Raw genomic sequence first — 12,769 nt, 5'->3', positions numbered from 1 at the left:
AAGTAATGGAAAAGGTCACAAAGAACATAAGTTTATCAGATATTAGAAATATAATTTAAAAAATTATATAATAAACATGTTAAGTAACTGGAAAAATAAACAGAAATTAAAAGTATAAGCATAATACAGGGCAACAACTCATTATTTCGAACAATTAAACATTAAATTTCGGGTGGGCGAACAATTATAAATTATCTTTAAGCAAATAAAATATCTAAAACTAAAAATGTGAAATGCACATAATTAGAGGGAGGGAACGATGGAAAACAATAGGGCAGGTGGAACCCCTGTTTAGGAGAGGGCAAAAAAATTATGGAATAAAAATACATGTGCATGTGTGCACAAAACATATACATATTTATGAGAGGAATAATGCAAAAACCAAGCAGCAAGAGCCCTTGTTTTTTGTTTCTTTAATACAATACAGTACTTTCTCAAAAAAATAAAAATATCTAAGGTCTGCTTTTGCTCATAGAAGGTTTTGAGAAGTGGAAGGAGAAGAATGAGAAGTGGCTAGATCAATCAATGAAGTTGTGAATCTCTGGTTATGTACACTTCATCAGTGGTTGTAAGGCAATCTGCTCGATCTATTTTCTTAACCCATATGACTTTTATGGGTCTGGTCAATCCATATGTACCATTTCTTATGAACACTTCATCTACAGTAATTGTAAAGTGTCTTGTCAACCCAGTTTGCCACACTTGGTGTTTCAACATGGAGTGGTGACAGTCGATGTTCTCTGAAGGTCAGTCTGAAGGCAAAATGATCAAATTTGGTTGGGAAGGAAAAGAAGTGGCTGGACCCTCAGAGGGGCTGCGCCATGTACCCTCTGGAGAGGGATTAGGCCATCATAGTTTCCCCAGTGAAGGATCAGTGATCTGAGAGGAAAGAGAGAGAATGAGGGCTTGTGTCCAAATGTGGGAGAGAGATCTTGGATCCCACCCTTACATTTGAGAATTACTGTTATTTATATTTTCCTCTTTTCTTAAGTGGAAAAGTTTCTGGAATCTTTTATGCCATGTCAACCAAGGTGGCCAGTATGTCAGCCATTAGTTTATTCTTACAGTACTCCTATAATTTGTTCTGAATTACTTCTTGATAACCTGGGTTGGTCATTGGGCTGGGCTGACTCAGTTTCAACTCAATATGGATTAAACTGGATCTGTGCCAGTTCACATGTCTATGCTCTTATACTTGGCAATCCCACCAGAACACCTCATCTGACCTAGGCAACGTTTTGACAACTATGCTGTAGACATTACCCTATTTTAAGTTTCACTGATATTGTTAATTTCTCTGAGTTGGATTCAAGGTGCACGATATGGTCACTGCCAGGAGAACCAAAAATTTCGAGTTTATAAAGACAGGTTTGTAATCTGTCTCCATGCCTTATTTTAAGACTTTGATATTACATTTTGTGGACACCTTCTCCTTTTTATTATTTTTTTCCTTTATTTTTGTTATCGAATTTTTTTTTCTTTCTTTTTCATATTTATTCATGTTATATAAAGAGATCATCTTATACATCTTATACTTATCATGCCTTACAGTCGATTGCTTTTGATTTCTTTCTCTTTTTTTTTCACTTTGATGATTTTCCGTTGTGGAAAAGTTATTAAACTATAAGTCAACTTGTTCCTTTAGACTTTCTGTTTTACACATTTATAAGCCCTACCACTAAACTTATCAGGAAAAAAAAGTGCTATGACTAAAACTGAAGGTAAGCTACCCAATTTTATAAAATCCAACTAATAAGACATGAATCTAGTAATCAGAAAATACAAGCTATAAACTTGAGCTAATTTATAACTCAAATGACATGGACCTTCTGGTGTGGGTGTCAGGTGTGGATCTGTTAATTTGTTGCAAAATATCTTATAGCATCTGGGTGCATTTTGTGGGACAATTTGGAATCCAATGGGTGTTGGTTCCTTTCGTATACTAGGGGATTTGGCAAGAAAGAAATAGCAGGATATTCAAAGGAGAATCTAAGCAGAAAAAATGATTAATTGGAAGCACACAAAAGATTACTAGTGGGGCTCTGATAATGATTGGGGTTGGGTGATTGGGAATGATGGTTTTGTAAATTGCTGCTTCATAGTGTAAAATCTAATTTCACCTTTCAAGAAAAAATATTTAATTTTCAATAATACAAGAAAGATGTATTTAATGTTTTAGATTCATTCCATTATTAATATCCATCAACAGAAACATTAGCAACAAAAGAACCATAAGTTGTGTGTGAATGGTATATGAATTAATGCTGTGTCTGGTCTTAGCATTAAGCTTGGATTTGATGACCGGCTTGATCAAAATTTTTCTATTGGATCAGCTAGGAGCTTCTTTTCCCTTGTTTTTGTCATCCTTCAATATCTCTTAATTATGTAGAACTTTAATATATCAAAGTATTGCACCATCATTTGGTTGGTTGATTTTTACATAGAACTTCAAAATTTCCTATGAGATTGCTGCATCGATAATGGTTACTTTGTTGATACACTAACCTTTATTTCTGCCAGACATTTGGTTGTTGAGACATCACAAGAAATCAATGATGTACCTTATGGGGATTATTTCCGTGTTCAGGTATCGGACAATACCAATTGATGCAATAAATACTATGTCAAAATTTTCAGATACCCTTAGTATTTATCTCTTCTGTCATTTTAAATGTAAAATATATTCTATGGCTTGATATAAATCTCAGAAAAAGTAGTGCAAGTAGCATGTTAATCATAGTTTCCTGCTATTCCATATTTTCTGCAAATTATGATCTATGATGTCGGATTGGTTCAGTGTGTTTTGGGGATAGAGAGAAGGTTTTACTTCACTTTATAGAGAGTATAATTAGCAGAGATATGCCATGCAACATACGTAGTTCTAGCTATCTATCTAATTGTGGCAACATGTTCTATTGTTTGAGACGTGAAGTATTAATTCTGACAATGCCTCTCTTATTATATACATTTGCATGTTTCTGCTTGTATTTATATACATATATGTCACATACATACACTTCCATTTATTTTTGCCCTTCTTTCCCTGGTTCAGTCTATCAAAAGTCACATCTTTTTCTCAAAAATGGTAAACATCTTTATTTTTTTTTATTTCCCTTTGTCTTATAATTCAAAGTTAGTGCAACACCTTTCACACTTTAAAGACCTGATCCAAGGATTTTAGGATGGTTGATTTGTATTATGATGCCATCACCTACCTTCTTTTCTTCACCTACGATGTGCCATTCATTTTAACCTTTTGTCTTATAATTCATAGCCAATGTAGCACCTTTTGAACTTCCAAGATCTGATCCAAGGATTTTAGGATGGCTGATGTTGTATTGTGATGCCATTATCTTCCTTCTATACCTCATATGCCATAAAATACGTATTTTCAATTTTTTTTTTTGAAGAATAAAAAGGAAATTCATTAAATTGAAAAAATGCAGTACATCTCAAAATACTGGTTGTCTAGATGGCAAACAATCTGCTTAACAGAATTACACTGAAAAGGAATCAAAATTACATGGATTTGCAATGGTAAAATCTCAGGCTGATAAGTGTGAGAATGTGAGTTTGAGTTGGAAAGCAGCTGCTTTATGAAAAATTTTAAACAATTCCAAGGGTTAGGTCTATATCCAGTCCAACCCTCCCAAGATCCAGGATGGTTGGGACCAGTATTGGGTGATTGCCCTTTTAGTTGAAAATGCATGTTCGAAAAGTTTAATATAACATAGGCTATGCAGATTCATTATGATCTTTAGTGATTGCCAAATTAAATTTTGTTTTATGAGAAATGTTCTGCACTATTTTGTTTTCCCTTTTTGATATCAATTGTATTTGGAGAAAACCAAATAAAATGTGTTCTATTGCTTTTTTCTCTGTTGTAGATAACAGATGAATATTTTGAATCTATCAGATATTCCAACTACTCTATTTTGGTATTTAGAGGATTCTACTGGTTATAAATACTTGAGGTTGTTTTTTGGGTTCTGGTATGGTATGGTCATGCGAAATTTGATCATTTGCACTTCAACAAGAAAGAAGCTGCTATAGATAATTTTCATGGAATACTGTGATTTTCTCATAGTCGAGGTTTAGAAATCCTTTATTAGGGTTTCAAATATGAGCCAGTTATTTTTCAACTGGCTTGGACTTGTTGTAAATAAATATTGAAGAAACTTGCTTTCCATAGCCATTGCCTGATGCTGGTCCGTTCAAGGTCTTCCTCATGTTTTTGGTCTTTGTGGATTTCAATAGAGAAGAGGCTGTTCTGACTTCTTAGCCATCCTAGTTATCAATTCAATTTGAACATCTTGGTCAGTCGGTCTCTTTCTGTGGGGGTGGTAATAATCGTATGATTGCATTGGCGTTGTATCTTCTTATCTCTATTGAGAATCATATTAGTAGTTTAGTACAAACTTGCTATATAATGTGTAAGACATTGTTCCATGGATTCATTCTTTTTAGCTGTAGCAGCATTTACATTTGTCCGATTCATTAGTGGATCTGTCACCTTAACTAAAGCTATGACTTATGAGCTCTTTTTGAGTACAACTTTCTGTAGGAGTAATGTGGAAACAGGGAATTAATTACCAGTGTAAGTTCCTAGCATCTATCAGCCTTACTGGAAAATCACCTTTAAAGTAGTAAGAAGGTCCTTAAGATATTTTTTATTGTTAGGGAAGAAACTAGAAAGTCTGAATTATTCTTCTCCTTTTCTATTGAGGTAATGAAACTTGTTCGAGGCTTATTAAGTCATCTTGTTCATCTTTGGTAGATTTACTATTTACCATTTATTTTGACAAGGATTCAATAGATTAAGATTTGACACTCATTTCGGTTCAAGTTGATAAAATCCTTGTGTCATTGGAATCATAGAAGATTGGCTAACAAAGTAATATTCAATTACATGTCTAACCCTTTCTTACCTGCATACACTTTCTCTATGTGCCCTCCACATCGCTTTGTTTGGTATTTTACTCCATGTGTGTCTTGAATGCCATTTACCTTGTACTCTTGACTCTTGTCTGTGACTGTGCCTGCATACTGATGTACTTTGGTGCAACATCATTATGCCTTCCATGGCTTTTCTTTTCCTCCTTCCAATCTTAACATATATTTCAAATCTCAAGAACGATTCTCTTCTAATTTTTTGGTGAGTGGGTAAATCAGGTGGAGCTATATTGAGTAAACTTCTGTTGCATTCATAAAGAGTAAACTTCTGTTATAATCTTTCTATTTCTTTTTTACTGTTTCAATAGAAGTTTTTTGGATCTGTTCACGATAAAAGATGCTTTTCTAATTTTGTATCAGATGATAACCTTCTATTAGGTTGTCTGTTAGTCTTTTATTGAAGGCATCCTGCACTTTTCTTGGTGACAACTGTCAATATGTCCACATGTCTTTCTTGGTCAACAAATCATTCTTCTGTTGCTGACTCATTGCACATCTTCATGCCATTTGGATGACTGAAGCCCCAACTTTCTAGTAGGTTAAGAGAAGACCGTACAACTCCCAGAAAATTGGTGGATTCTGAGGTGTAACATGGGAATATACAACTGCAGTGTCAATAGTGAATACTGTATGGAAACGTGAATTTTAGGAGTTACTTCCAGCATAATATACAATACTGGATGAATTGATATTTGCCACATCTTAAGGACACATTTTTTTGATAAAAGTAAAGTATGAACTTCATGGATAGATTATCAAAAAGTCAGAATCCATGTGCACCAAAGCTCTGCACAATGGGGATATACAGCTATTGTCAATTCCAGTTCATGAACAAATTTTTCATAAGACAAACACAGCCTAAGATGTAAAACCTCCTTATCCATATGGAGATAGGCTATGGATAAGAAATTTCCAAACACAGCCTAAAATCAGATCTAACTGCAATTTTTCCAGAAAGAATTTCTAAGGTAGACTTTCCAGCAAGAATTTAGACCAAGACAGAGATGTTAAACATCTAAATATTAAAACCTGCTTGGCATCTTAACTTGTCTATGAAATGATTTCTATTTAAATATTTGGTCGTTTCTTCTTGCATTAAATATAAGTCAAATTATCTCGTGTAATGCTATAGAAGTATTACAAAATGGTCCTTGAACCAACATAGGACATCCACTGGTCTTCTGTAGACAGTATTTGGCCTTTTCTTCTTGCATTAAATCTAAATCAGATTATATCATGTAATACTATAGAGGTATTACAAAATGGTCCTTGGAGCAACATAGGGTTTTATATAGAAAATATTCCAGGACTGTTTTCTCTTTCAAGCATAGAATTTTTATCAACACCTCATTGTAATACAGGAGTATGACAACAGATCAAATTCATTATCATTAAGTTCTCTTCAAGGAGATTATTTAAGTGAATTTATTTCCATTTGAAAATCAACTATTCACGGTTGTGGTACATTTATCCTCATAAATTGCAGGATAGCTGAAGAGCATGTTTGTTTTCTTTTGCCATATTGTTTGAAAGGTTTATAGTGTTTCATGATATCAGTAGAAGCTGTGCCTACTGTTAGAGAATGCAACCTTCTTTTTATATGATAGTGCTATATATCACTATATACTTCTCTGAATTCCAGGGGCTCTGGGATGTTAAGAGCAGTGGTAATGAAGGGAATGATTATTGCATTTTGCATATCTATATAAACGTAGATTTTTCTAAGAAAACCATGTGGAGAGGTATGTTTTTTGCTTTTTATTTTTCTCTTTCTATTTATTTTTTGAAGCATTGTTTTTTGGGGCATATTTCTTGATATGTACATATCTAAACCATGTTGTTATATTTCAGAAACAAAATGTTTATGAGTTTTAGCTCTAGAATTAATAACAATGAACTTAAGTGATGCCCCTTCTTAAGATTGAAACTATAAAAATATATGCATGTGTCATGTTAAGATTTTGTCATTGGAATAAGTACTCTTAAGATACAAATGTTATTTTAATTAGCCCATATATCCAGTTTGTGTCTACTGTTCACATTTACTCTTTAAAGCTCCGTGCTTAAGGTTAAGGTGTATCAAACTTATGATTGTAGTTTTGTTTATTTCTTTTCCCATATTTTCTTAGTAACAAGAATGATTCGAAGATGTTCTATTGAAGAGAGAACTTAGGCACCGGGGCCAAGGGAGACATTGATTTGATTGACAGAATGTTTTTTCTGCCTTGTTACCCTCTACACTGATGCTGGAGTTCTATTCTCTCTAAAAGCTGTGTAAATTTTGTACATCATTAATGTTTTATAATTAATAAAGCTTATGATCATTTATAAAAAAATGCTGGAGTTTCATTTCAGTATAAAGACAGGAAAAAAAGAATATCTTCAAATCCTATAGTATCAGCTTTTTAATCCTTGCAACCAGATTATATATTAGCTTGGACTGTTGAATGTTATGCATTTATAATTTTTCTTGCTAATTATTTGGTCTTCCATTTCCAGTGAAGTATAAAAGATCTTAAATCTCCTTCCTACAAAGTTGGGTGTGGTAAAACTAGATCTTATCTTCAGAATCATTGAGGGATGTGTATGGGAGAAGAAAGTTGGGTTGCCAAGCATGTCTGAACAAAACAATAACTGTATTTCCTTGTATGTTAAAAACCTTAAAATATATTTCTTCTGTTTCTGTAAGCTAAATAAGGAAAATTAATTCATTATTTACTTCGAGAAGAATATATTGTAATCTTTTCTTGGTAGAACACTTTTAAGGAAGTAACTTTTCATTAATAACCAAGGGAAAAGGAAGGAGTGTAAATGAGATAATGTACAATTAAGGCAAAAAGGCCAAAATACAAAGATCCCATCCAAACTTTACATGGACAAAGTATTACCACTACAAAAAGGCCCTTCTCTCACCTGATTTATTTATCCATTGACCACAGAATTTAATTCCCTTGGAATCTTCCTAATGTAGCAATTCATAAGAGAAATGACATCTCTAATTTCATTGAGAAGGTGAGCTAGTCTCCAATGACCATTGCAAGCACTTTTAGCTTAACCAATGGCATTTCTTGAAGTCTCCAAGGACTTCTTTAATTTCTTGGTAGGATTTTTTTTGCCCTACTTTGTCCTTAGTATGTCATCTGTAATCATATTCTGATTTTCTTTGTCCAAATTTCCTCTTTTAAAATGTGCATCTGAATCATTATTAAAACTTATCTATTATACATGCATGTTTGTAAAACTTGGATATGATATTTACTGACAAGTGCTAAAACATTGATACAGGGAAAATTGAGCAGTCCACTATAGATGAGTGCCAAGATGCTTATTCAATTTGGATAAAAAATGTATCTCTTTTGATCTTTTCTTTTGAACCCTGCAAGTTTTGAAGAATCCTACTGACAGCTAACTTTCGAATTTATTTCAGGCACATGAATTATTGAAGCAAAACCAGCTTGCAAAGCAAGAAGGTAGGTTTGTTGAAAGGCGTGTAGTAGTAGTGATATATTTTGTGTAGTGGTGCAGATGTATATATTAGTGAAAATGATGTCTACTTCAAATAGATTGATCTTCTCATGTTTTGCATGTTCTTTCTATTTTCTTAATGCAAACCATGCTACTAATACAGTTCTAACTGATGCTGCTCAATTGGAGAGGCATGCTAACATTCAGGAACCTTCAGAAGGGTTACAAGATGTGAGGAATCATGCAGGGGTCCAACAAATTGCATCTGATTCCATGGATGCAAATAAGCAATCTGGAAATCCATTTCAAGGAATCTTGAGTGACACAACATCAACTGTGTCTTCATTTAGAAAACCATTGGCAACATTTTGTTCCTATTTGAAAAGTCAAAGCCATCTTCCACTAATTTTAGTTGTCACCTCTGTTTTGATACTTCTGATGATGCAGGTATGCAATTTATATGTTCTATCTGTTATCGTGCATGTCAGTAAACTGTAATTAAGCTGATTATTGAATTAATGCTCACTATTGACTTGATAGGAGTCTGGTTGCATCTTAAAGGAATAGCCATATTAGGAACCACTGTCTTATTATCTGATATTTACTCATATTTTTCTCCTTCCACTTTGCAGCTTAGCATAGTCGTCCTGTTAACTAGAACCCCACAAGTCCATGTTATTCCTCAAGCGGATTATATTACTGGTATTGGAAACCATGGAGATAAAGTAGAGGAAATAGCTTGGTTGGAGAAGCGGGTTAACCTCCTCAGGGATGAGATAATCGTGGTTGAGGCTCGAATAAGGAAGATGCAGCATGAGTATTCTGAGTTGAAAGCGCACCTAAAAGACCTTGAACAGCTCAAGAAGCTAAGATAAACACCGGCACTCATGAATTGAAACTGTATATATAACCCTTTGCATATAAAATCCAAAGGCATTAATTTCTTGTTTCTTCTTTTTTATGTAAATCAAAAGAAATGATTGATCGTTCCTAAAAGATTTTATTCATAAATTGTTAGAAATCTGAACGCAGCTAGGTATTCGTGGGTTACCCATTCACTGGAGTTCATATCCGAACTATCATTTATCCTGTGAATATGATTGTATCCCAACCATCCTTGGAATGATTTTATTTTCTTTGGCTGAAGGACTATGTTGAAAGTTCTATTGGCTGGATGCTATTGTATCTCTTGACCAATTTATCCTGTGAATATGATTGTATCCCAACCATCCTTGGAATGATTTTGTTTTCTTTGGCTGAAGGACTATGTTGAAAGTTCTGTTGGCTGGATGCTATTGTATCTCTTGACCAATTTTCTTGGGCGTATTAGGTGAGGGCTTGTGCTACATCAGTGCTAGTTACTGGTGGAAAAGTTCAAAATTACTGGTGAAGGTACATCCTTTATTTGATTTGTTTTCCCCATGATCTTTTTAGGTTGCAAAGTTACTGGTGGAAAAGATCAGATCTTTCTTCCACCACTTCTCCATAACCCTCTGAAGACTTTTCTATGAGATAAATGGTTTCTGAATCCCCCTCTATGATTAGTTTTTGAAAATCCCATGTCATTGCCAGTGCCAACTCCTGTCAACCTCTGAAGAATAATAGCCCGTAGTTCTGCCAATGGAGTTTTCAAACTTTATTGGGCTTGAGAATGTCACTAAGATTTCCCCCTCATGATAATTGAAGACACCACCTATTCCTGATTCACCAGAAAATTTCTAACCGTCTAAAGGGCATCAGTGCTGAATAGCATTGCTGCTGGGTGAACTAACGTGTCATGCAGGGAGAGCCCTGGTGGCAAGCCCAGGCTGTCGAACATGGACAGCCGAAGCTTCTCTGAAAATTGGGAGAGTACGTCGAACATGGACAGCCCAACTTGGGGAAAGAGTTAGCAAATCAAGCAAAACTTTTGGAGGTTTTACCGTTTTACATCTTTAGATTTAGTACATGGGAAAACTGTTTTATCGATTTCATAAAACAGAAAATGGAAACCTGTGCCCAAGGTACTCTGAAATCTTGAGGAAATTAGAACTGAGAAGCTCTCCATTATGTATTGACGTTTCTTACAAGTTACAACAAACACCCTCTCCAGTCTCCACCAAACAAACACTAAAAAAAGAAGTCAAAAAGTGAATTTGAATCTTTAGTCTATTTTTTACCTTTTTTTCTCAACTGAATATATGAATTTATGAAGGAGAAATTTGTAGAAACGGTGCCTTTTAATCGCCCATTTTGATTTCTTGCAGCAACCATGTTTGTATTGTTCCCCAATAAATGGGGTCCAGCTTACGAGATCACCAAACCAAAAAGATCAGAATGATGTGATGATCTCACTCAACCAAGCATTTTCACTTAAGTCACAATTTAACAAATGGCCCCTCATATGAGAAGTTTTCACTACTGATTTGGTGTCTGATACTGATAGTAGGCTATGACATCTTCTCTTTCCCTTTTCTATTTATGGGATTGGGGATGGGAGCCATGGAGCAGGACCGGGCAGGACCACAGGAGGCTAATGTTCATGCCCAAGATTTGACATGGTATTGATGTTACAACATCCTTCCGGAACCGAAGTTACACTTTTCTGAAACAAGTTACCCTCCTGCCATTTTAGCAATTACATTGTGTAAAATATGTCTTCCTTTATCGAACTTTTATGGCTTAATTTTGAAACTTGAATTATCATTGAGCAAGGTCGGGTTGGGTCGGTTTATTAGTATTTTTTCAACCGATTCGGTTTGGTCGGGTTACCTATAGATTAAACCGAAACTGACCCTCTATTAAGTAAAATCAATCTGGTCGATTTGAATCGGTTTGGATCGGTTTGGGTTTCAACCAACTCCAAGCTTGTATAATGCACATGAACTCAAAATATATTTTGAGTTGATGTATATTTAAAACCAAAATATATATACAAATATATCTGAATATATATTTTTTAATTTCTGAAAATATATATTTCAGAAATACATATCTGATATTCAGAATATATATTTTTTCAGATATATATTTATTATTTAAAACTAAAATATCTATATTTAACAGATATTTTTTTTCAGAACATATATTTTTTCAGATAACTCAGTTCGGTTTAGTTCGATTTCAGTTTTCACACATGAAAACCAAAACCAAACTGAATTATCGGTTTATTTATTTTTGCAACCCAAAACCAAATGATAATGAAAAAAAATTGGCTGACTCGGATTGAATTGGACCAGGTTGGTCGGTTTGGTCGGTTTGGATTTATTTGTGACAGCCCTATTAAGCAAGTAAATGAGTTAGGGATGGGACATTGAACAAAACTTATTTAAAGCATTTCCTATTTGGTCGGGCCATGCCATCCTTTCCATGTCTTTCATGAGAGGGAGAGGATCACATATCAACAGAGAAAGAGCCCACCCATGAAAGAAATTTCTCTATGCAAAACAGTAAAAGCAACACTAGAATCTGTAGATTTTCTAGTTATATCACCAAGCACTCTTGTTTGTACTTTGAAGGATTGTCACTTCATATGTTATCTTTTTTCTTTTTCCTTTTTTTCCCTTCCTTCGATTTCTGTTTCTGTTTTGTTTTTGCTTTTCTGGAATGCCACTAAACATGGGAGTTCGCTTAATTATTAAAACAGAATTGCCTTAGTTCCTTATTTGGATACTCCCTAGGCCCTAGGAGAGTTTATCACTATGAGGGGGAAAAAATGTAGACCTCCTACTTCATACTGTGGATACTGAAGACTAGATGGTAGTAATGACGGTGGCCACCACATGAATAGTGAAGACCCTCCAAAAGAACAAACAAAAGTGAGGAAGGAATCATGAAAGAGGGACCCTTTGAATGCCTCTTTTTATAACCCCAATACTCACACCTCAAAAGCTTACACTGTGATCAGTCCTTTTTATAAAGCAAAGAACAGGAAACCCACAAGATCACCAAGAAAAAGAACAGAAAATGGAGATGTGTGAAAGCTGGGCTGAGTAAAATATTGAACTAATCATTGCAATCACTATTGACCAGATGACACTAGCATTAAAATATAATGTTCCCATCAACTTTCATGGTTTCAGAATCATATATTCCAAGTTGTCAAATTCTTCGTCATCGTCATCATAATTCATAAATAAAAAGTAGTTACTCATGATCCATATCATCATCAATCCATTAACTTGCCACGTCAACCCAACTTTGTTTCTTTGAGTTACATTTGTAAATGCATCATTGGTTTCCCTTTTTCATATGTCAACCAACTGTTACTTTATGAGGGTTTTTCCTTTTTTCCATTTCTTCTCTATACTTTGATGATCCAAGCAAAGTTCAAAATATCTACACGGCGCGTATCGGCCTGTGTCAACGTCCT

At 34.5% G+C, this 12,769-nt stretch overlaps 1 protein-coding gene across 4 annotated transcripts in view; it reads left to right on the top strand.

Moving 5' to 3' along the window:
- The window catches only part of VAD1 (GRAM domain family protein), a 44,741-nt gene extending 35,082 nt beyond the window's left edge, over window positions 1–9,659 (top strand). For all 4 annotated transcript variants that reach the window (XM_010277142.3, XM_088895861.1, XM_019199949.2 and 1 more), the window contains exons 12-18: window positions 1,314–1,368; window positions 2,521–2,587; window positions 6,596–6,695; window positions 8,239–8,300; window positions 8,381–8,423; window positions 8,582–8,865; window positions 9,051–9,659. In XM_010277142.3, coding sequence (XP_010275444.1) covers window positions 1,314–1,368; window positions 2,521–2,587; window positions 6,596–6,695; window positions 8,239–8,300; window positions 8,381–8,423; window positions 8,582–8,865; window positions 9,051–9,293 — 854 coding nt within the window. In that variant the 3' untranslated portion in view covers window positions 9,294–9,659. The remainder of the gene's footprint in view (window positions 1–1,313; window positions 1,369–2,520; window positions 2,588–6,595; window positions 6,696–8,238; window positions 8,301–8,380; window positions 8,424–8,581; window positions 8,866–9,050) is intronic.
- Window positions 9,660–12,769: the final 3,110 nt, after the last annotated feature.

The sequence above is a fragment of the Nelumbo nucifera genome, chromosome 1 (genome assembly GCF_055504915.1).
Source record: "Nelumbo nucifera cultivar China Antique chromosome 1, China Antique-T2T, whole genome shotgun sequence".
In the NCBI taxonomy this organism is placed as follows: domain Eukaryota; kingdom Viridiplantae; phylum Streptophyta; class Magnoliopsida; order Proteales; family Nelumbonaceae; genus Nelumbo; species Nelumbo nucifera.
The sequence above is the reverse complement of the archived record's forward strand: the minus strand, read 5'-3'. Positions and strand labels throughout refer to the sequence as shown.